The sequence below is a fragment of the Arctopsyche grandis genome, chromosome 3 (assembly GCF_051622035.1).
Source record: "Arctopsyche grandis isolate Sample6627 chromosome 3, ASM5162203v2, whole genome shotgun sequence".
In the NCBI taxonomy this organism is placed as follows: domain Eukaryota; kingdom Metazoa; phylum Arthropoda; class Insecta; order Trichoptera; family Hydropsychidae; genus Arctopsyche; species Arctopsyche grandis.
Genome location: NC_135357.1, coordinates 32,854,006 through 32,876,597, shown reverse-complemented (window position 1 = coordinate 32,876,597; position 22,592 = coordinate 32,854,006). Strand labels below are relative to the sequence as shown.

General features: G+C 37.7%; 4 protein-coding genes across 5 annotated transcripts; all 4 read right to left on the bottom strand.

The window, feature by feature from the left end:
* Positions 1–1,794: 1,794 nt before the first annotated feature.
* LOC143909462 (uncharacterized) lies at positions 1,795–5,423 on the bottom strand. Of its 2 annotated transcripts, none has more exons than XM_077427456.1 (3): positions 5,233–5,413; positions 4,833–5,156; positions 1,795–4,759 (listed from the first exon to the last, which is right to left on the bottom strand). In XM_077427456.1, exons 1-3 carry the CDS (start codon positions 5,332–5,334, stop codon positions 3,926–3,928), a joined length of 1,260 nt encoding a protein of 419 aa, XP_077283582.1. In that variant the 5' UTR covers positions 5,335–5,413; the 3' UTR covers positions 1,795–3,925. The 2 variants fall into 2 exon arrangements, with proteins under 2 accessions (XP_077283582.1, XP_077283581.1); XM_077427455.1 differs by having other exon boundaries at positions 3,083–4,759; positions 5,227–5,423.
* A 1,780-nt stretch (positions 5,424–7,203) lies between these two features.
* LOC143909635 (uncharacterized) lies at positions 7,204–9,648 on the bottom strand. The gene is made up of 3 exons (XM_077427716.1): positions 9,425–9,648; positions 9,038–9,352; positions 7,204–8,966 (listed from the first exon to the last, which is right to left on the bottom strand). Exons 1-3 carry the CDS (start codon positions 9,530–9,532, stop codon positions 7,767–7,769), a joined length of 1,623 nt encoding a protein of 540 aa, XP_077283842.1. The 5' UTR covers positions 9,533–9,648; the 3' UTR covers positions 7,204–7,766.
* Positions 9,649–10,311: 663 nt separating this feature from the next.
* Positions 10,312–14,451, bottom strand: LOC143909633 (uncharacterized). The gene is made up of 3 exons (XM_077427714.1): positions 14,246–14,451; positions 13,880–14,173; positions 10,312–13,807 (listed from the first exon to the last, which is right to left on the bottom strand). The coding sequence occupies exons 1-3, from the start codon at positions 14,351–14,353 to the stop codon at positions 12,236–12,238; spliced, it is 1,974 nt and encodes a 657-aa protein (XP_077283840.1). The 5' UTR covers positions 14,354–14,451; the 3' UTR covers positions 10,312–12,235.
* Positions 14,452–17,285: 2,834 nt separating this feature from the next.
* On the bottom strand, positions 17,286–20,195 carry LOC143908952 (uncharacterized). The gene is made up of 3 exons (XM_077426812.1): positions 19,990–20,195; positions 19,644–19,919; positions 17,286–19,571 (listed from the first exon to the last, which is right to left on the bottom strand). Exons 1-3 carry the CDS (start codon positions 20,095–20,097, stop codon positions 18,123–18,125), a joined length of 1,833 nt encoding a protein of 610 aa, XP_077282938.1. The 5' UTR covers positions 20,098–20,195; the 3' UTR covers positions 17,286–18,122.
* Positions 20,196–22,592: the final 2,397 nt, after the last annotated feature.

The window sequence follows — 22,592 nt, the reverse complement described above, 5'->3', positions numbered from 1 at the left end:
TCAACTTTGACGCAAGGTGTCGTTCTACGTCACGCGACTGTCGCGTAGTGCGTTATGTCTCATACAATTTCATACAAACAATATTTGGTCGCGTACTGTTGTGAAGTGTCGGATCGTTCGGTTGTCGCATAGTGCGGTCAGACCTTAATCGGTATAAATTAAACGTATAAGAAAAAAATGTTAAATTGCATATAAGTACATATACATTTGTATTTATGTGTAGGTATATTATTTAGAATATTAATAATACGAATATATAATAAAACACAAGTATAAATAACAAAATAAAACGAAAAAAGTATAGTATACAGTATTCATTTATTATTATATATATTTGCTATTTTATAACATATTTTTGAATTTAATTATTATTTTTTATTTTAAAATGAGTGCCTAAGGTTTCATCGTCCAACGATGATCTTATTTTAGTCGAGATTTTTCCGCATGCTGAAAAAATATGCTTAGATTCCACAATGGCGGGTGGTATGGAGTTAACATTGTAATAACGTTTTCGAGGTTTACTTCTCGCTTACCATCGATTCTAAAATTTTTAAGCTCTTTTTTGACTATATTTGATAAATCTGGTGTTGTTGTTTGTTTTGACAGAGTTCAACTTCTATTATTTCTATACCCGGCTCTGAAGTATTATCTAACGATTTGGACATGCTAACAACCATGTTTATTTTTGATGATTTATTTAAGCGCTCAAAATTTAACAATGGGTTAATATTCATGTTGTCCTGTTTGCCCTTATGCAAAAACTGGAATAAAGAAGAATCACGAGTCCGACGTTCGTTTATTCGACGAGCAAGTGAATCCTTCAGTTGAATTGCTAAATCACTGTTTCCTAAATCGAAACGCTGTTTTCATTAATGTTGTTAATCTTTTCTTTGAGAATATTATCATTTATATTTATCAGGACACTCGGGACTATAATGTTTATATTTAAATAGATGGTTAACTTATGTAGTTGAAAACCTATCCTTTACATCCATAATGATATTGTCTAACATTGGAATATGTATACATTTTTTAAAAAAATCTTCAGGATCTTTATTGGTTATATTGTTCCTATTCAATTCGCGTTTTACTTGCCTTGGGACCTCAATGGATATGTCAAGTTTTTCACTGAGTGATTTAGCTTTTTCGAAAATTATTGAAAAGTCAAAATCATAGTTTTTTCTAATTTCCTCGAGTTTTACTTAGATTATTTATTATATTTCGGGCTTGGTCTATTATATCCATTGAGATCCAAAAAAATCATAAACTTAGTGCGTCTCACTTGCACACTTGCGTTTTCACCCATTAAAGAAACAGAGACAGAGAGAACTGCCAAACACCTTTCATATCTAATGCATCTCATACACACCCTCGTATGTAAAAGCAAGAAAGAGAGAGAAAGCGCTAGCAAACACCTGTTTCATACAAAATGTGATTTCATATAAAATTATTATCATTAAGTGGGCTCTACACTCGCGCGCGAATAACGGCGCGAACTCGCACCGCGAATCAATGAGTGTGGTGACGTTTATTTATTTATTTAAAAATTTGCCATAGTGACTTTACAGATTAACTCCAAGTCGTCACTATAGCTACATAAAAAGAAAATTAATTATTATTATATTATATTGTATTATTATTATAAAAAATTAAAAAACAAACATGGATAAAACAAATATAAAAATACAAAATTGTAAAAATATGAAATATAAAAATATAAAATATGAAAATATGAAAAATAAAAATATGAAAATATAAAAATATGAAATATAAAAAAATAAAAATGTAAAAATATGAAATATAAAATATAATATGTTATAAGGTGCTACGATCTCAAACTAAACAATACCTCAACCAGATCAGTATATTTTAGATTAAACAAATCCAATCTAATAGAAATCCGGTTGAGGAGCTTGATGCCCCTGACGACAGGGAACGAAAGCATTAAATTGGTACGTGCCCACAGGTGAGAAGAATAATTCGCGGTATCTAGTAGATCTGAGTTTGCTGGGAGCATTGAAGTTCAACTCAGCAAGAATACGAGGATTTCATATAAATCCAATCAGAAGTTTATTTTACATACATACATATATAAAAATATACCAGGAAGGCTTAACAGGTAAACCCCAAATGCGCCTTCCTGGTCCACATAATTATTACATAGATACATGTAAATCTAAACAATATCTGACATCTATCGTCAGATATTACAAATATCGTATTAATACGATAAATAACGATGAATAACTTTCATGTAACAATACGAATTTTATATTCGATAAACAACCACAGAGACATCTATGGTGAGCAATATGGAGAAACCTAAGATATAACAATAACTAAGACTGGCCGCGCACTAGGCAGCCAGGCTGCCGCAGCCAATCTAACATACGGTGGCTCATTGGAGCCCGCGCACTAGGCAGCCAAGAATTCCTGGCTGCGGCAGCCAATAGATCGCGTACGATTGCACGGCAGCCAGCTGGCTGCACGCAGCCAGAAGTATTTTACGCTCCGAAACTAGTTTTAACTTCTTTTTGAAAATGAGTTTCGATACAGAGAAACTAATTCGAGAAATCGAAAATCGTAAGGCAATATGGGATATGTCTTCAGAAGAATATAGTGATCGGGATGTGAAAATACGAAGATGGGAAGAAATCACAAATACAATGTGTGAGGAAAGCTTAGCAGAAAATGAAAAGAATGAATTCTCCATTTATTTGCCAGAATGGAGATAATGGACGTCATACAAAGAGCACAACCGCAACCTATGGAAACTCAGCATTCGCAATTTGGTCTGTTTCGCCAAGGCTATGCTGATAATGAACCAGCAACATATAGCCGAAGATATACGACACAATCGAATTATGGAGCAGAAACTTCAGTTAATGGGCAATATCGCCAATACTCGACACAGCCAAACCATGAACAGGAAACCTTCAGCAGTGGGCAATATCGCAATCGTACTACGGCATATAATGAGCGGTTATCACCAACCGATACAATTGTATCAGATACTCAGAATACTGAAATACTTGACTTGTTTCGGGAATCAGAATCATTCTAAGAAATGTAAAAAATAAATGCTTCTAAAAATAAACAAAATATATTTGATTTATATACTCACCTCAAAGTAATTATCAATTTTTCTTTTGGAATTATACAAGCTCGCATACGAGTATTAGTACCCGTAATTGAATTTCTTATTTTGTTCAAGAGGTTATCAAACGATTTCACTGACATTCTTGTAAAGTTAAAAAAACGTTATGAAGATCCATAAAATAATTATTAAATAAGCCTTTTGAGTGTCGTTCCAGAAGAAGAGGATGCATCCAAAATCTTCTCTTTGCTTTGCGTTTCTTACGAAACAAGAGGTAAAGAATTATTTCTTCTACGTCCATATCGCTTGACGGAAGGGTGACTACCGGCCGTCGACTCTGGCTGCCGAAACTGGCTGCTCAATATTTTGGCTGCGGCAGCCTGGCTGCCTAGTGCGCGGCCAACCTAAAGGTTCGCAAAAGAAAATTGGGAAGGAAACGCCAATTTTACAGGAATCGTTTCAATGAAAATCAGAAAAATTGGCAAATTCTGATAAGAAACGATCGACCTTGACAAACCAAGGTCTGGCCAATAGCGAGACTTAGCCGGAATCGAACTCGTAACATCAAGTACGAGATAATTCAACATTCACCACTAGACCACGCTACTGGTTATAAAAATGTTTCCCCAGATATGCTGTATGCCGTGACTCGAGGCTTATAGCCTAGTGCTCCCTACATCTTTTTCGCGCGAATGTAGAGCCCGCTTTACGTATTTTTATATAGCGAGAACGAATTTCAATTTATGTTTAAAAAAAAGGCGAATTGAAGAATCGACTACAAAACTATGTATTTTAAATCAATACATAATTTTCAAAAGGTAATGAAATTTAGGAGGGGGCGATTGCCCCCATCGCCCCCCCCTGGATCAGCCAATGGTGAGAATTCATATGATCCAGTAGGCTACGTTTAACAGTGAACGTTTCAGAACACATTTCGCACTTGTGCACATTCCCCAAATTTTTGTGACTTTTTACATGCCTCCCAAGGGAAGACTTATGAGTAAACAAAATCAAACAAATTTCACACTGGTATGGTTTTATCCCGTTGTGAGAATTCAAATGCTCCAAGAGGCTAGATTTGTTATCGAAAAGTTTAAAGCACATTTCACATTTGAATCGTCTCTCCTCTGTGTGAATTCTAACATGTTTCCTGAGGGAAGACCTATGAGCGAATGAAATCGAACACAATTCACATCGGTATGGTTTTAACCCATTGTGAGAATTCATATGATCTACGAGGTTAGTTTTAGCAGTGAACGATTTAGAGCACATTTCACATTTATGCAATTTCAACCCAGTGTGAGTGTTTATGTGATTCCGGAGGGCAGACCGATGAGTGAATGAAATCAAACAGACATCACACTGGTATGGTTTTATCCCATTGTGAGAATTCATATGCTCAACGAGGTTAAATTTATCATTGAAAAGTTTAGGACACATTTCGCATTTGAACCGTCTCTCCCCTGTGTGAGTTTTTACATGTTTCCTGAGGGAAGACCTATGAGCGAATGAAATCGAGCACAATTCACATCGGTACAGTTTTAACCCAGTGTGAGAATTCATGTGATCTACGAGGTTAGTTTTAGCAGTGAACGATTTTGAGCAGATTTCGCATTTGTGCGATATCATCCCATTGTGAGATTTTCTGTATCTGGCACGTATCTGCAAAAAAAAAACGACGATTATACAATGATCAGAATACATTTGTGACACTTGTCAAATATCGAAGTCATACTTGTGAATTTTTCCTGATATTTTTATCTTCTATTAATAAGGCGTTTTGCTTTGAATGGTCTCCTAAAAATACTTTCCCCGAATTGCTCGAATTTGATTCATTAATCGCATCTTCAACGGCCGATGTTGAATTAATATCAATCTCATCCTCCCAAATTAAATCATCCACTATAACTTCTTCTATTTTGATATCTAAACCCTCGGTGAGCCTTTGTTTTTGTGTTTCTTCACTCTGAATACAAGTGTTTCTAAAGTTGCTTAACAATCCCAGATTGTTTTTGCATGAAAGACATATGGTATTAGGCAATAAATCATCTTTATTAACCTGTAAAATAAATATTAGTTGTGAGTTTGGTGAGCTAACGATTGACATGTTAAAAGTATATGTAACCGACTTGTACTTGACAGCTGGTCAAGATGCGTTGAACTAGTGGATGAGGATAGTCGTGGATGGAGACGGAAGACTCAACTGGAGCAGTGCAGAGACAAAGTCTACATTCCATAGTTCAAAGAATAAATCGCTAGTTCGAAAAGGTTTACATGTAAGCAAACGTCAATTCTTAACACGATCTGACACTTGCCTAAATTTAATACAGTCTACAACCATGTACTCTAAATGTAACATGGGAAATTGGACTATTCGTCACATTGCGGTGGTCACAATGACAATTTTTGCCAAGAAAATCGCGAATACACAATATTTGGCACTCAAGTTCTCGTTAGTATGATAGTTATCGTTAGTATGATGGACTTTTCGGTTGCCAGATGTTCCGTTATAGAGATTTTAGTGACTTTGTGACCAGTAATCACCGAACCGAAAGATTGTACGGTTTCAAAAAGTTCGGTGATTATTCCGCAAAGAGCGATCTCGCGCACGTCACCAAAATCTCGATCAAGGAATATCTGGCACCCAAAAACTCCAACAATCAAAAACTATGCATGCGTAATATTGTACTACAGAGAACTCCAGTGCCAGATATTCTGTATCCGTGATTTTTGTGGCAACGATTGTCTTGCGCGCGATGGCAATTTGCGCAATAATCCGTTTACCATTTAAAATATGGGAATAAGACAAAAGAATGTCAATTCAAGAATAAAATATCACTAAAAATCCAAAGGGTAGTATTGGCTTGTATTTTTATTTTACATATCAGGAAGACCCCAATGCGCCTTCCTAGACAATTAATTACAAACATTGCACCATTTTAATTACATAAATCGCCGTACTTCGAGAGGCTGAAGAGCGCGAAATTAACAATTAATTAATTGATGAATTAATCCGTAGAGACATCTATGGATTTAGACTTGTACATACATTTTTACATATTGTACATAAATCAAATTCAGATATTTGTGACATAGCGGGTAGGATGATTTTTGGCAATTTGATGGAGGAACCGTTTCAACAATGAAATCAGATAAATTGGCAAACTCTGATAAGAAACGATCGACTTGGAGTCCCAAATATCCAAGTCTGACCAGCAGTGTTAAAGATTAGCACGGGATCGAACCCGGTAACCTCTCGGTGCTAAACATAAACGCAACAACCGAAGCATACCGCTGGCTACAATTGTAAATAGGTTTTTGAGCTCTTTTTCCTATTATGCTGTACATTAACATTAGAATAATATAATTCTATGATTACTAACCAAATTAAATTAAATTGTAAAATAGAAAATGATCAGTAGATCAGTAGCTATTGAAATATATATAAGATGTATTGTGAACATAATTTCGTAATAATAAAAAGCATTTGAAAATAAAAAAAATACTGCTGGCTATTGACATAGCATAGATCTGGCGTGCTAGCGTTTTTTTACATGTGATAAACTATCTAAAATAAGCACACGCCACGTGCTATTGTGTCTATGCACTCTTAAAAATTTTAATAAAAATCTATAGGGTCTTCTCGTCTATTTTCAAAATTTATATTTTTTAATAGAAAAAAATTATAATATTATTTTAATTCATTTATACAGTTTATATTTTATCCAATCATTCATTCTATTCTGGGAAAATTTCCTGAAGTGAACAGAACAATATATGAAATTAAAACCACTTCAATGGTTTCACTTAATCGCCAATGTAGCAAGAGAGATGATTATCACGTCTATATTATTTAAGCTATTTCGGTTTTGATGATTATCACATCTATATTATTCGTCTATTTCAGTTTCTAACAATTTGACAAACTTGATCATACTAGCTCCATTATTTTTATTTTATTAATTACATACCAGGAAGGCATTACAGGTAACCCCAATGCGCCTTCCTGGCCAATTACAAATATTGCAGCATTTTTTATTCATTATATAAGTCACTGAATTACGAGACACTGAAAAACTCGCAAATCAATGAGACATCTATCAAATCGTATACAAACTTATTTATTGCAAATTAATTAAACATAAATTATTGGTGAAATTAACGAGACATCTATGAATTGTACATAAATTTTTATTGTACATCCATCAAATTTCAAATAGTGGTGACATAGTAGGTAGGAAGGATTTTGGCCAATTTTTACCGGGAACCGTTTCAACAATGAAATCAGAGAAAATTTGCAAACTCTGATAGGAAACGATCAACCAGGAGTCACAAATCCAGGTCTGACCAGCAGTATACTCTGAAAAATTCATTTACACTCGAGGCCCGGCCCTGGGATCGAACCCGGCACCTCGGCAGAAGCTTAACAACCGAGCTATGCTGCTGGCTAATGTATAGGTTAGTACAATAAAAGGGGGAAAAATAGATAAATAATCATTTGGGTTGTAAAATTTATTTTAATTCATTCAAAGTTGCTCATGCACAGAAGAACTGCTGCAAAATCGACGTGAGAAAATTCACATAATAAGAAGAGGCTAGTAGAAATGACGGAACGTTGAATACTTTTTGAATGCGATAAAATAATAATAAAAATAGAACCCATTCAAGCCTAGGTGTGAGTTTTTACATGTTTCAAGAGGACAAGCCTATGAGTGAATGAAATCAAACAAACTTGACATTGGTATGGTTTTATCCCTTTGTGATAATTCATATGCTCTATGAAACTAGACTTACCAGTGAACGATTTAGAACAAATTTCGCATTTGTGCGATTGTATCGACTTAGTGTGAGATCTCATATGACCCACTAGTAAATGCTTACGATGGAACGTCTTTGAACAAACAGCACATTCAAACATCGCATTCAGCTTCTCCTTGGTGTGAGTTTTTAAATGTCGGTTGAGGCTACACTTATACGTGAATGAAATCAAACAAAGTTCGCATTGGTATGGTTTTATCCCGTTATGAGAATTCATATGGACCAAAAAACTAGATCTAACGGTGAACGATTTAGGACACAATTCACATTTGTGCAAATTCGACCCGGTGTGAGTTTTCATATGATTCCGGAGGGCAGACCTATGAGCGTATGGACTCAAACAAACATCACACTGGTATGCTTTTATCCCTTTGTGAGAATTAATATGATCCGCTAGGTCATATTTAGCAGTGAAAAACTTAGAACATATATGGCATTGCAACTCCTTTCCACGAACGTGAGCTTTTACATGTCCCTTGAAGGTAGACCTATAAGCGAATGAAATCAAACAAACTTCACAATGGTATGCTTTTATCCCTTTGTGAGAATTTATATGATCTACGAGATTAGGTTTAGCAGTGAACGATTTAGAGCAAATTTCGCATTGGAATTGCTTCATACAGTCGTGAGATTTTAAATGGCTCTTGAAAGCAGACTGATATGTGAATGAAACCGCACAAATTTTGCATTGGTATGCTTTTATCCTGTTGTGAGAATCAATATGATCCACAAGGTCAGGTTTAGCGGTGAATATCTTAGAACACATATCGCATTGGTACGATTTAATCTCAACGTGAGATTTTAAATGACGCACTAAGTTACGCCTCAGAATGTACGATTTTGGACAAATGTGGCATTTCAACGGTCTGTCCCCGGTGTGAGTTTTTTCATGTCGCTGTAATGTAGTCTTATGAGTGTATGAAGTCAAACAAACTTTGCATTCGTAAGCTTTTATCCCTTTGTGAGAATTCACATGATCCACGAAGTTAGCTTTAACACTGAACGATTTAGAACACATTCCGCATTTGTACGTGTATTTCTTTCTGATTCTCTGCAAAATAATACGACGATTAAACAATTATAAGTATACATTTGTTACACTTGCCAAATTGTGAAGCATACTTGCGAATTTTTCTTGACATTTCCTTTTTTTATTAATAAGGCGTTTGGATTTCCTTCTAAGAATACTTTCCCCCTATTTCTTGACTTGTCAATGGCCTGTCGACAGGCATTTGATGTTGAATTATTACCGATCTCATCCTGCCAATTCACATCATCCAATATAATTTCTTCTATTTTGATATCACAGCTGCCTCCATGTCTTAGTTTCTGTGTTTTATCACTCTGAATACAAATGTTCTTAAAATTGCTTAACAATTCCAGATTGTTTTTACATAAAAGACATATCGTATCTGGCAACAGATCATCATTATCAACCTGTAAAATAAAGGGTAGCAATGAGTCTCTGGTGAGTTAACGATCGAGTTGTTAACAGTATCTATAACCGACTTGTAGCTGACAGCTGGTCAAAATGCGTTGAACTAGTGGATGAGGATAGTCGTGGATGGAGACAGAAGACTCGAATGGAACATAACAGAGACAAAGTCTACACTCCATAGTTCAGAAAATAAATCGCTAGTTCGTAAAGGTTACATATATGCAAACGTCAATTATTACACGATGACACGAACTGATATATGGTCTAAATTTAACGCAGTCTACAACCATGTACCCAAAATATAAAATGATATTTTTGTAGGTTCGGTGATTACTAGTCAAATTTGAACCGGTCACAGGACAACAGGTTGCTCTAGATCGGTCACACGTGATCACCCGTCACACTAAAACTGGTCACGAGAAAATTGGTCACACCCTAAAACTGGTCATGAGAAAACTGGTCATACTCTAAAACTGGTCACACCCAAAAATTAAAAATTTCAAAGTCAAATTTTTGGGTGTGACCAGTTTTTTCGTGACTAATTTTAGGGTGTGACCAGTTATAGAGCAAAGCAGAGACGAGTGAAAGCGTGTTGGAGAGGCCTTCACCCAGCAGTGGATGGTGAATGGATGTAGATGATGATACATATTTTAAGCCATTCCATACAGACACCACTGACTCCATATGATACATAATTAAGCCATTCCAAATGTGTTGCCTGACATAACTGTATGATGCAATAAAAACATCAAGACCTTCAGTCGGCAGGTTAAGCCATCGAATGGCTCTTGAAAGGAGTGAGTTATCAAGCACATTAGTTCTGGCCCGAATTAGAAGAAACATAATTCTGTAGCGAGATCCAAAAAGATTCTAAATAGAACATTTGGAATGTGACATTTACCCCTTAGTATTTTTAGAAAAAGATTTCTGAGTTGAGCGTTTCTACGTGTGGCTAAGGAGTCAAAGCCCAAAGAACCTATTACAATCTTACTGGGTAATTAATATGAATGGCGCTCAAGCTCTCTCATATAGAGATAACGCAAAAAAATTATCTGCGCACTCTCTAGCATGAGCGAGTACTTCGTGAGATTAGGATTTCATATAGCCGAGCCAGACTTCAGTAAACTGTGCACCAATGTAGTATAATGTATTACCTATTAGTAAATGTATTACTGCCAAAGGCGCGTGAGTTTCTGATGACAAAGCCTAATATTTTCGTAGCCCTATTGCAAACATCTTGGACGAGAGAATTAAAATTCCAGATATTCAAAAAAGTAATTCTCAGATCCTTGACAAGTGTGCGACGGGCAAGAATGGAGGCATTAATCTTATATCCAAATTCAATAGATGATCGAGATCTGAAAAAAGAGACAATGTGACACTCGACTGTAGGAATCTCGTCACCGCAATCGAAACATCTATTGCGACGGAGAATATATTTCTCACGCTCAACCATTGACGTCATCTCGAGTCGAGAAACTTCCACCCCAACAAATCAATCGGAACGACGCGAAGCCGAAGAACACCTGCATCCATTAAAGTGCAGCTGTACAAACAACAACTACATTGTAACCCATTGAATAAACATCCAGACTCAATGGAACAAAGGGCGATAAAAACTAAATCGAGTGGAACGACGCCACATATTCGAGAATATTCCACCCTAACAAATCAAACGGAACGAACCACATTCCTCGCATACCTTGCACACGAACCGCATACAGCGGACTACTATATAAACCCGCACAGCGGGCTCAACAGTCAGTCAACAACCAGCAGCAGACCATGCTACACCAACAACCAGTCAGCTAGAAGCAGCCAACCAGCAACAGAGCCAGACTCACTCAACCTGCAACAAGCAACATGGAAGAACCGCTGCAGAACTCAGTCGCTTCGAGAACTTCCAGAACTCAGCCGATTCCAGTCACTTACAGAACTTCCATAACATACCCGCTTCAAAAACATATTTATACACTTGTATACCCAAAACTAAATAATAAAAATAAATTATTCAAACAAACACAACAGTGTTTCGTTAGGCTGGGATACGGTCAACACTGCCTACCCCGCCTACACGACAATGCTTATCGGAAGACAATTAGTCCGCATTTACACGTGCAGGATGGATTCGACCGGCAGCCGTGCCTGCGCCAGGTACTAAGCTCAGTGTTGTATGGGTGGGTATGCACTGTTTCACACGTCCCGGATGAGTCCACCCCACCGGTTAATACCCGGCGCAAGCCCGGTGTCGGTCTAATCCATCCTTCCCGTGTAAATTTGGGCTTAAAAGTATGACCAAAGTCCAAACAACGAGTGAATCTAAATCGTTCTGCAACAGAAGAACATAAGATGAAGATTCAACACACCTGAAAAGTTTCAGATCTGCACATAATAAAGAGTTGCAGTTATGAAATATTTCCTTAATATCGTTTATATTTATATATTTATTTATTTTCACATACATATTTACATATATACCAGGTAGGCCTAACAGGTTAAACCCAATGCGCCTTCCTGGCCAATTACAAACAATGTAGCATTTTTATTAATTGGATTAAATTAGTACAATAAAAGGGGGAAAGGTAGATTATTAATCACTTGGGTTGTAGAATTTATTTTATTTCATTCAAAGTAGCACATGCACAGAAGAACTGCAAAATAAACGTGAGAAAATTCACATTAAAAATAGTGGAACGTCGATTACTTTTTGAATGCGATAAAATAAAAATAAAACTCATGTGAACAAGCCGACATATGTACATGTAAAATAGGATATTTTTTTGTTATCTAATGAAATTGTTTATAACGATATTAAAACAAGATGTAGGACGTTTCAAAATAGGACCATTCATTTTAATATACGTAAGTAGTTCGGAATCTGTTTATGAAACGACTTCGTTCCAATTATTGATGTAGGGTTGAGATTTGAGCTGTCTATCCTCGATGTGGGTTTTCATATGTCTCGAGAGGACAGACCTATGAGTGAATGAAGTCAAACAAACTTCACATTGGTGTGGTTTTATTCCATTGTGAGAATTCCTATGATCAATGAGGCTATATTTAGTTGTGAACGATTTAGAACATATTTCGCATTTGTAGAGTATCTCCGTGGAGTGAGTTTTTACATGTCTTCCAAAGGCAGACCTATTACTGAATGATATCAAACAAACATTACATTGGTATGGTTTTATCCCATTGTGATTATTCATATGCTCGACGAGGTTAGATTTAACAACGAACAATTTGTAACAGATTTCGCATTTGTGCGCTTGTTTCGACTTAGTGTGAGATCTCACATGACCCACTAGTAAATTCTTAAGATGGAACGTCTTTGAACACACATCGCATTCGAACAGATTCTCCTTGGTATGAGTTTTTAAATGTCGCTTGAGGCTACACTTATAAGTGAATGAAATCAAACAAACTTCGCATTGGTACGGTTTTATCCCATTATGAGAATTCATATGAACCACAAGACTAGATTTAACAGTGAACGATTTAGGACAAATTTCACATTTAAACAAATTCGACCCAGTGTGAGTTTTCTTATGATTCCGCAGGGCAGATCTATGAGCGTATGAAATGAAACAAACATCACACTGGTATGCTTTTATCCCATTGTGAGAATTCATATGATCCACCAGGTGAGATTTACCAACGAATAATTTAGAACAAATTTCACATTTTAACTGCTTCCCACTGACATGAGCTTTTACATGTTTCTGGAAGGTGGACCTATAAGTGAATGTCATCAAACAAACTTCACAATGGTATGCCTTTATCCCTTTGTGATAATTCATATGATCCACTAGGTCAGTTTGAGCAACGAATAATTTACAACATAATTCGCATTGTAACTGTTTCCCACTGATGTGAGCTTTTATATGCGTCTTGAAGGCAGACCTATAAGTGAATGAAGCGAAACAAACTTCACAATGGTATGCTTTTATCCCTTTGTGATAATTCATATGATCCACTAGGTCAGTTTTAGCAATGAATAATTTAGAACACATATCGCATTGTAACTGCTTCCCACATATGTGAGGTTTTACATGGCTCTTGAAGGAAGATGAAATCAAACAAATTTTGCATTGGTATGCTTTTATCCCGTTGTGAGAATTTATGTGTTTCACAAGGTCAGATTTAGCAGTGAATACTTTAGAACACATATCGCATTGGTACGATTTAATCTCAGCGTGAGATTTTAAATGATGCACTAAGTTACGCCTCAGAATGTACGACTTTGGACAAATATTGCATTTCAACTGTTTGTCCCCGGTGTGAGTTTTTTCATGTCGCTGTAATGTAGTCTTATGAGTGTATGAAGTCAAACAAACTTTGCATTGGTATGCCTTTATCCCTTTGTGAGAATTCACATGATCCACGAAGTTAGCTTTAACAGTGAACGATTTAGAACACACACCGCATTTGTACGTGTATTTCTTTCTGATTCTCTGCAAAATAAAAAGAAAATTAAACAATTATAATCATACATTTGTTACACTTGCCAAATTGTGAAGTCATACTTGCGAATTTTTCTTGACGTTTCCATTTTCTATTAATAAGGCATTGTGATTACCTTCTAAGAATACTTTACCCGAATTTCTTGACTCATTTGATGTTGAATTATTACCGATCTCATCCTGCCAATTCACATCATCCAATATAATTTCTTCTATTTTGATATCACAACTGCCGTTCTGCCTTAGTTTCTGTGTTTTTTCACTCTGAATACAAATATTCTTAAAATTGCTCAACAATTCCAGATTGTTTTTACATAAAAGACATATCGTATCTGGCAACGGATCATCTTCATCAACCTGTAAAAGAAATAGCAGTAGAGAGTCTCTGGTGAGTTAACGATCGAGATGTCAACGGTATCTGTAACCGACTTGTAGCTGACAGCTGTTTAAAATACGTTGAACTAGTGGATGAGGATAGTCGTGGATGGAGACAAAAGTCGCAATTGGAGCAGTACAGAGACAAAGTCTACATTCCATGGTTCAAAGAATAAATTGCTAGTTCGTAAAGGTTACATATGTGCAAACGTCAATTGACAACACGACCTGATATCTGGTCTAAATTTAACACAGTCTACAACCATGCACCCTAAATATAAAATTATATTTTTGTTACTTACTACTTACTGTCCAGTTTTCATATTCTAGCTACTTAGGGCACAGAGATAACGAATCATGGGCTGCAGGGCTGCAGCCTCCCAAGACAGTACAAATGCATGCAATTTTTATTTTCTTTTGATCACCGGTATGGTCAACGAGCTACTACATCCCGATTAATCTCTGCAGCCTCCCCCCTCCACTATGAATTCTCACGAGCCGCTACTGCTCAGCATCCTCGAAGAAATACATCTGGCAGAAAATAAAATATAAAATATCTAGCTCTATGCGGACCGAAGCTTGTATACCCGCTAACCCGCTACTTCCCCAAATTATTGATTTTTTGAATTTTAAATCCTTTAATTCCTTTATTGTAGGAATCCCGATTTATCAACAATCAAAACAAACCATCTATTCCCGCCAAGGATAGATTCCCACGCTCAACCATTGATGTCATCTCACACCTGCAAAACCAAACGATATTCACGCGCCACAAAATACGGAGAACCAAATCAAGCAGAACGGTGACAAACAGTCGAGAACATTGAAACATTCAAGAGCAGTAAAAAAGTACACCTGCATCCATTACCACTTACCAAAGAATTCATTGTAACCCATTGGCTACGTTTACACTACCGATATCTAGCTCACGGGCCGGAATGTGAAATGCCGGAAAGCGCCAATATCGGAAGGCAAAGATCGAAAATCGAAAGATCTTAAGTCGAAAGATCAACAAAAAAAAGGGTGCATGGTAAACGGTACATTAATGTGCGCGCGCAGAATACGGGAGGAAAAGCCTGTTCCTCTTGTTCCTGTTGTATCCTGCTCGCGCAAATTAAGTGAGTATGTACCGTTTACCATGCACCCTTTTTTATCTTTCGATTTTCGATCTTTGCGTTTTCCGGCATTTCACATTCCGGCCCGTCACGGAGACCGCTACACCCGATATTTAGAAATTTTTCCATATCCAGTTCCCGTATTGCAACCTGTGGTAGTGTGGTTGCTATTTAGGAAGTGGTTATGGAAAAATTCCTAAATATCGGTAGTGTGGACGTAGCCATTGACGTCATCTCGCTTCCAGAACGGTAAACGGACTACTAGTTCAATGTGAACCGGTCACAGGACAACCGGTCGCTCTAGATCGGTCACACATGATCACCCGTCACCCTAAAACTGGCCACACCCTTAATATTTATTTTTTAAATAATTTTATCTGATCCGGAAGTAGTACGTTTACTCTAGAGAATCGAGGTTTTTTATGTTTTTCTCAGAAACCATTTGGTTTATTGAACTGAAATTTCATATCTAGAAGTTTAAGCGTAATAACAAGTTATGAATAAAATCTGGTAAGCATCCTTCAATCGGAAGTGGCAGTTTACTTTTGTTCGATTTTTCTTCCACTATTTTTTTCGATTAAACAAATGTGTTCTTCACGGAAAAATTCAAGTATAATTCTTGTATCAATGCGATGAAAATAAAAAAAACATCACTATGGAGGATGAACGAATGAGACGACTGGCATGTTAATGCACGTGTTTATTATATGACAGCTGAAGACAGAGTGAGTAGCGGCTGTCCGAACCCAGCCGGGTTGGTCCCCACTCGCAGGAAGGCAACCAAACTCGACCATGTCGTATAAGCGAGCCGCCACATCACTCCCCCCCCAGCATCAGCGATACCAAAATTACAAAGAAACAAATTTTACAAAAGAAAAAAGTTATTGTTACACAAAGAGAAAAAAAATTATTGAGTGGGGAGAAAAAAATTGTTGACGTGGGTCATCCGCTGTGTACATAGGTGTACCGCCCTGAATGGTCGGTAGATTCGAGGGCGGTGACGTCGCGAGCAGGACGGTGGGTGGTCCGATGGTCGCGCCGATGCGATGCTGCGGCGGCGCCGCTCTTCCGAGGCTGATGTCGGTTGGTGGGGCGGCGGGGGCGGCAGGGGCATCGATGTGGTTGATGATACTCCGAGCTGGACTGTGAGTCGTTGTGGCTCGTGGAGGTGTTGTAGCGCTACCGCCCGTCTCGGCGTGACGACGCTCGTGGGGACGGACGGGGCCTTGATGATGATGATGATGATGGTGCTGAGGTGGTGTATGTCTTGTGGTGCTGGATGACCGTTCTATGTGTAGTGGATCGCGCATGACTCCACATCCAGCTGTCAAGATCGTCGTCTCATTCGCTCCCCCATTTTTTTAAAGCACCTTTCGTCGACGTTGTGGCTGGACTCCAGTCGATAGGTAGATAGGTAGGTAGCCGTGTCTGCTCGTTTATTGTCACCCGCGGGCCGCGACGCGTGTTGATGGCGATGGGGGCGCGGCGGGTAGCTTCTCCCGCCTGGCTCGGCGAGGCAGGGATGAGCGGCATGTTGAAATTGATCGAGGCTGCGTGGCTCGATGTCGGGGGTCACCAGTATGGAGGATGAACGAATGAGACGACTGGCATGTTAATGCACGTGTTTATTATATGACATCTGAAGACAGAGTGAGTAGCGGCTGTCCGAACCCAGCCGGGTTGGTCCCCACTCGCAGGAAGGCAACCAAACTCGACCATGTCGTATAAGCGAGCCGCCACATCACTAAATTTAATAAACCGAAAGTGGGATTTTTTCCTCTTAGAAAGGTCAAAAATGTTGTGCCCACTACTCTGTCCACACCCCTGAACGAATCAAGCTGAAAATTTATATTTGTATTCTTTGTACTAACTTAGAGTTGATAAGCATTTGGTCAGAATTCGTAAACCGGAAGTAGTATTTTTTTTAAAACAATATTTCATTATTTTATTTTGACCTTATAAATTATTTTTATTTTATTCAAATTTAATGTGCATGGGTAATACTGAGTGATTTTAAGTAATAAAAAAAATCCGACAATCGGAAGTAGAACTTTTGTCTTGTGCAAGTTTCCATACATTTGCGCTCAATTTGTATCGAAAATGCTGTCTTAGCTATTGGTATTTCATGCTTTGCTGCCGGTATGTGTGAATGTGTCTGTACGGTTCAATATAGAATTTTGTTTTGTGACCTTCTTATATTCCTTAAATACAGAGATATAGTCATGGGTGGGTTACACCCGAATTTTTTATCTAGCTTACATATATATCTTTCTGATGTCATCTGTGTTATGTATAGGTTATTACAACAATTAAATACAGAAAAGTAGATCAATAATCATTTGGGTAGTTAAATTTATTTTAATTCATTTAATGAATATGCACAGAAGAACTTCAAAATAGATGTGAAAACAATTCACATTAAATATGGCGGAACGTTGATTACTTTTTGAATGCGATAAAATAAAAATAAAACTCATTTGAAAAAGCGTACATATGTACATATAAAATAACATATTTTTGTGTTATGAAATGAAACTGCTTATAATAATATGAGAACAGGATGTAAGACGTTTCAAAATAATGCCACATGGTTTGCTGTTACACACGATTAACAAATCTATATACCGATGTAAAGAACTTAGAGCAAACATTTGTGCAGTATTTTCCAATGTGAGATTTCTAATGAATCTCTAGGATGTCCTTCAAAGTGAACGACTTGAACAAATGTCTCATTTGAGCCGCCTATTCTCGGTATGGGTTTTCATAGATCTCGAGAGGACATACCTATGAGTGAACGAAGTCAAACAAACTTCACATCAGAAGGGTTTTATTCCATTGTGGGAATTCATATGATCAATGAGGCTATATTTAGTTGTGAACGATTTAGAACATATTTCGCATTTGTAGAGTATCTCCGTGGAGTGAGTTTTTACATGTCTCCCGAGGGCAGACCTATTACTGAATGATATCAAACAAACATGACATTGGTATGGTTTTATCCCATTGTGATTATTCATATGCTCTACGAGGTAAGATTTAGAAACGAACAATTTATAACAGATTTTGCATTTGTGCGCTGGTTTCAACTTAGTGTGAGATCTCACATGACCCACAAGTAATTTCTTAAGATGGAACGTCTTTGAACAAACATCGCATTCAAACAGATTCTCCTTGGTATGAGTTTTTAAATGTCGATTGAGGCTACACTTATAAGTGAATGAAATCAAACAAACTTCGCATTGGTACGGTTTTATCCCATTATGAGAATTCATATGAACCACAAAACTAGATTTAATAGTGAACGATTTAGGACAAATTTCACATTTAAACAAATTCGACCCAGTGTGAGTTTTCGTATGATTCCGGAGGACAGACCTATAAGAGTATGAAATCAAACAAACATCACACTGGTATGCTTTTATCCCTTTGTGAGAATTCATATGATCCACCAGGTGACTTTTACTAACGAATAATTTAGAACAAAATTCGCATTTTAACTGCTTGAGCCCACTGACATGAGCTTTTACATGTTTCTGGAAGGTAGACCTATAAGTGAATGTCATCGAACAAACTTCACAATGGTATGCCTTTATCCCTTTGTGATAATTCATATGATCCACTAGGTCAGTTTGAGCAACGAATAATTTACAACATAATTCGCATTGTAACTGTTTCCCACTGATGTGAGCTTTTATATGCGTCTTGAAGGCAGACCTATAAGTGAATGAAGCCAAACAAACTTCACAATGGTATGCTTTTATCCCTTTGTGATAATTCATATGATCCACTAGGTCAGTTTTAGCAATGAATAATTTAGAACACATATCGCATTGTAACTGCTTCCCACAGATGTGAGGTTTTACATGGCTCTTGAAAGAAGACGAAATCAAACAAATTTTGCATTGGTATGCTTTTATCCCGTTGTGAGAATTTATGTGTTTCACAAGGTCAGATTTAGCAGTGAAATCTTTAGAACACATATCGCATTGGTACGATTTAATCTCAGCGTGAAATTTTAAATGACGCACCAAGTTACGACTCAGAATGAAAGACTTAGGACAAATATCGCATTTCAATTGTTTGTCCCTGGTATGAGTTTTTTCGTGTCGCTGTAATGTAGGCTTATGAGTGTATGAAATCAAACAGACTTTGCATTGGTATGCTTTTATCCCTTTGTGAGAATTCACATGATCCACTAAGTTAGCTTTAGCAGTGTATGACTTAGAACACACTTCGCATTTGTACGTGTATTTCTTTCTGATTCTCTGCAAAATAAAAAGAAAATTAAACAATTATAATCATACATTTGTTACACTTGCCAAATTTTGGAGTCATACTTGCGAATTTTTCTTGACATTTCCATTTTCTAGTAATAAGGCATTGTGATTACCCGAATTTCTTGACTCATTTGATGTTGAATTATTACCAATCTCATCCTGCCAATTCAAATCATCCAATATAATTTCTTCTATTTTGATATCACAACTGCCGTTCTGCCTTAGTTTCTGTGTTTTTTCACTCTGAATACAAATATTCTTAAAATTGCTCAACAATTCCAGATTGTTTTTACATAAAAGACATATCGTATCTGGCAACGGATCATCTTCATCAACCTGTAAAAGAAATAGCAGTAGAGAGTCTAGTGAGTTAACGATCGAGTTGTCAACGGTATCTGTAACCGACTTGTAGCTGACAGTTGTTTAAAATACGTTGAACTAGTGGATGAGGATAGTCGTGGATGGAGACAAAAGTCGCAATTGGAGCAGTACAGAGACAAAGTCTACATTCCATGGTTCAAATAATAAATTGCTAGTTCGTAAAGGTTACATATGTGCAAACGTCAATTGACAACACGACCTGATATCTGGTCTAAATTTAACACAGTCTACAACCATGCACCCTAAATATAAAATTATATTTTTGTTACTTACTACTTACTGTCCAGCTTTCATATTCTAGCTACTACTATCACCGGTAAGGTCAACGAGCTGTTACAGCCCAATTAATCTTTGCAGCCTTCCAAACTCTGTAAGTATTTAAAATCATCTGCAGCCACTCACCATCCACTGCTGGATGAAGGCCTCTCCAACACGTTTCCACTTGTCTCTATTTTGCGCAGCTCTCATCCATCTCACCCCACACATTTTCCTAATTGCATCTACCCATCTTCCGTTTACCCTTTTGCATTCTCTCGGTTACCATTCTAGCACTTCTTTTGTTCACCTTTCGTTCATTCTTCTAGTCACGTGGCCCGCCCATTGCCATTTCAATCTCTTCACTCTAGCCATTATCCATAACTCTTGTCATACTTCTCATCCACGTATTGTTTCATCGTTATGCCAAGCATACCACTTCCAAATTTCTTTTTGTATATTGGAATTTGTGTAGAAACTTGGCGTTCGATGTCCAATGTGCCATCCATACGACATCACTGGCAAAACACATTGATCAAAAATCTTTTTCTTCAGGCAAAGTGGCATTTTTGATTTAAAAACCGCATTCATTCGTTCAAATGCACTCCTACCTAATTTCAAACGTCGCTTTATTTCCTCTTCTCTACTACTATTGTATTTAAAAAAAAAAACATGTCCAACGCTGTGTTTTCGCCTTGAGTCAGCTGGATCACTAGCTATTAAAACTATATCATCTGCAAACCGAAAAAGATTTTTACTCCTACTGTATCCCATTCCATGTTCCTGAGAACGCCTTCAAGTACCGCATTGAATAGTTTGGGCGAGATGGTGTTTCCTTGCCTTACTCCTAATAATAAATAAGGAGCGGCAAAAATATATATTGAAGGGTCGCCCAACATCTCAAGTACCAGGGGAGCGTTGAAAATGTGGGACACGGCACGTTTGTTTTATAACTTTTTATTTATTTACATCATCTTTATTTTTTCTTCACGTCAATTTTTGCCACCCCTGGCCAAATGGCCAGTTTGCCACTTTCTAGATCTGGGCCTGTTCGTATTGTGGCGGCTCGCTATACGACATGGTCGAGTTTGGTTACCTTCCTGCGAGTGGGGACCAACTCGGCTGGGTTCGGAGAGCGGCTACTCACTCTGCCTTCAGCTGTCATAAATAAAACACGTGCATTAACATGCCAGTCGTCTCATTCGTTCATCCCCCATAGTATCTTTAATACATACCTTTTTAATTTATCTATGTACGTAGTAACAGTAGATGAAGTTTTGTGATCATGCGAAAATTCGAACTCGAATCGATTAGGGCCGGGCCGCACCGTGCGACTTGGTTGAGGGCGACCAGACCAATGCATGCAGGTAGATGGGACATGCTACATCTCTCTTGTGACTTTCCGTATAAAGATTGGAAATATATCACGGTAAGATTATTAATATGTTTGGGAATAGTTTTTGGTACTTTGGTACACACAAACGCTATAGCAAGAAGCCTCGTTACTTTATCTATGTGCGTAGTAACAGTAGATGAAGTTTTGTGATCATGCGAAAATTCGAACTCAGAATCGATTAGGGCCGGGCCGCACCGTGCGACTTGGTTGAGGGCGACCAGACCAATGCATGCAGGTAGATGGGACATGCTACTCTTCTCTCTCTTGTGACTTTCCGTCTCTCTCTTCGATGGCTCGCTTTTAAACCATACTTTTGTTAACAATAACCATTCTACTTCTAAGATAAAATGTCATGTGAGCATCTTCCCAATCCTCATTAGCATATTCATATACTGCTAGACGAGTTTCGACGGGCGTCTCGATCTCCGCTCCCCCCTCTCGACCCACCATACGATACGAGAGGGGAACGTTGGGGACGGGTGAGGTAGCGACCAGCGGGCTAAGGAGTGGGGGTCACTACGCTTATACGATCGCGCACTAACACAAACACACTGCGCTCAAAACGTGGTAGCGAACGTTTTCATGCGGCCCGGCCCCTACTGATCACGTTTTCATGATCTGGAAAAGGTGTGTGTGTCTGTGTGTGTGCGTGACTGTGAATTTTGAGGATTTTTTGTTGAACACCGTTAGTCTTATCGAACTGAAACTTAGTATCGGTTACTGAAATTCTTATCGACACTGTAGGCATATAGTACAACTGAAATGATCTCATCAGGTCACTGCGACACATATCCAGGAAAGTCATTAACGCATGGCACACGCTCGCCTCGTCAAAAGGTCGACACGTGTTTCTATACACGTATCTGGGAAACAAAGGAAGAACACACTGAACCCATAAAAACCACGAACTACGTCCAGGCGTATGAACCCATAAAACCACGCTCGCAGCATAACTGGGGCAGCGCGAGTACCAAGAA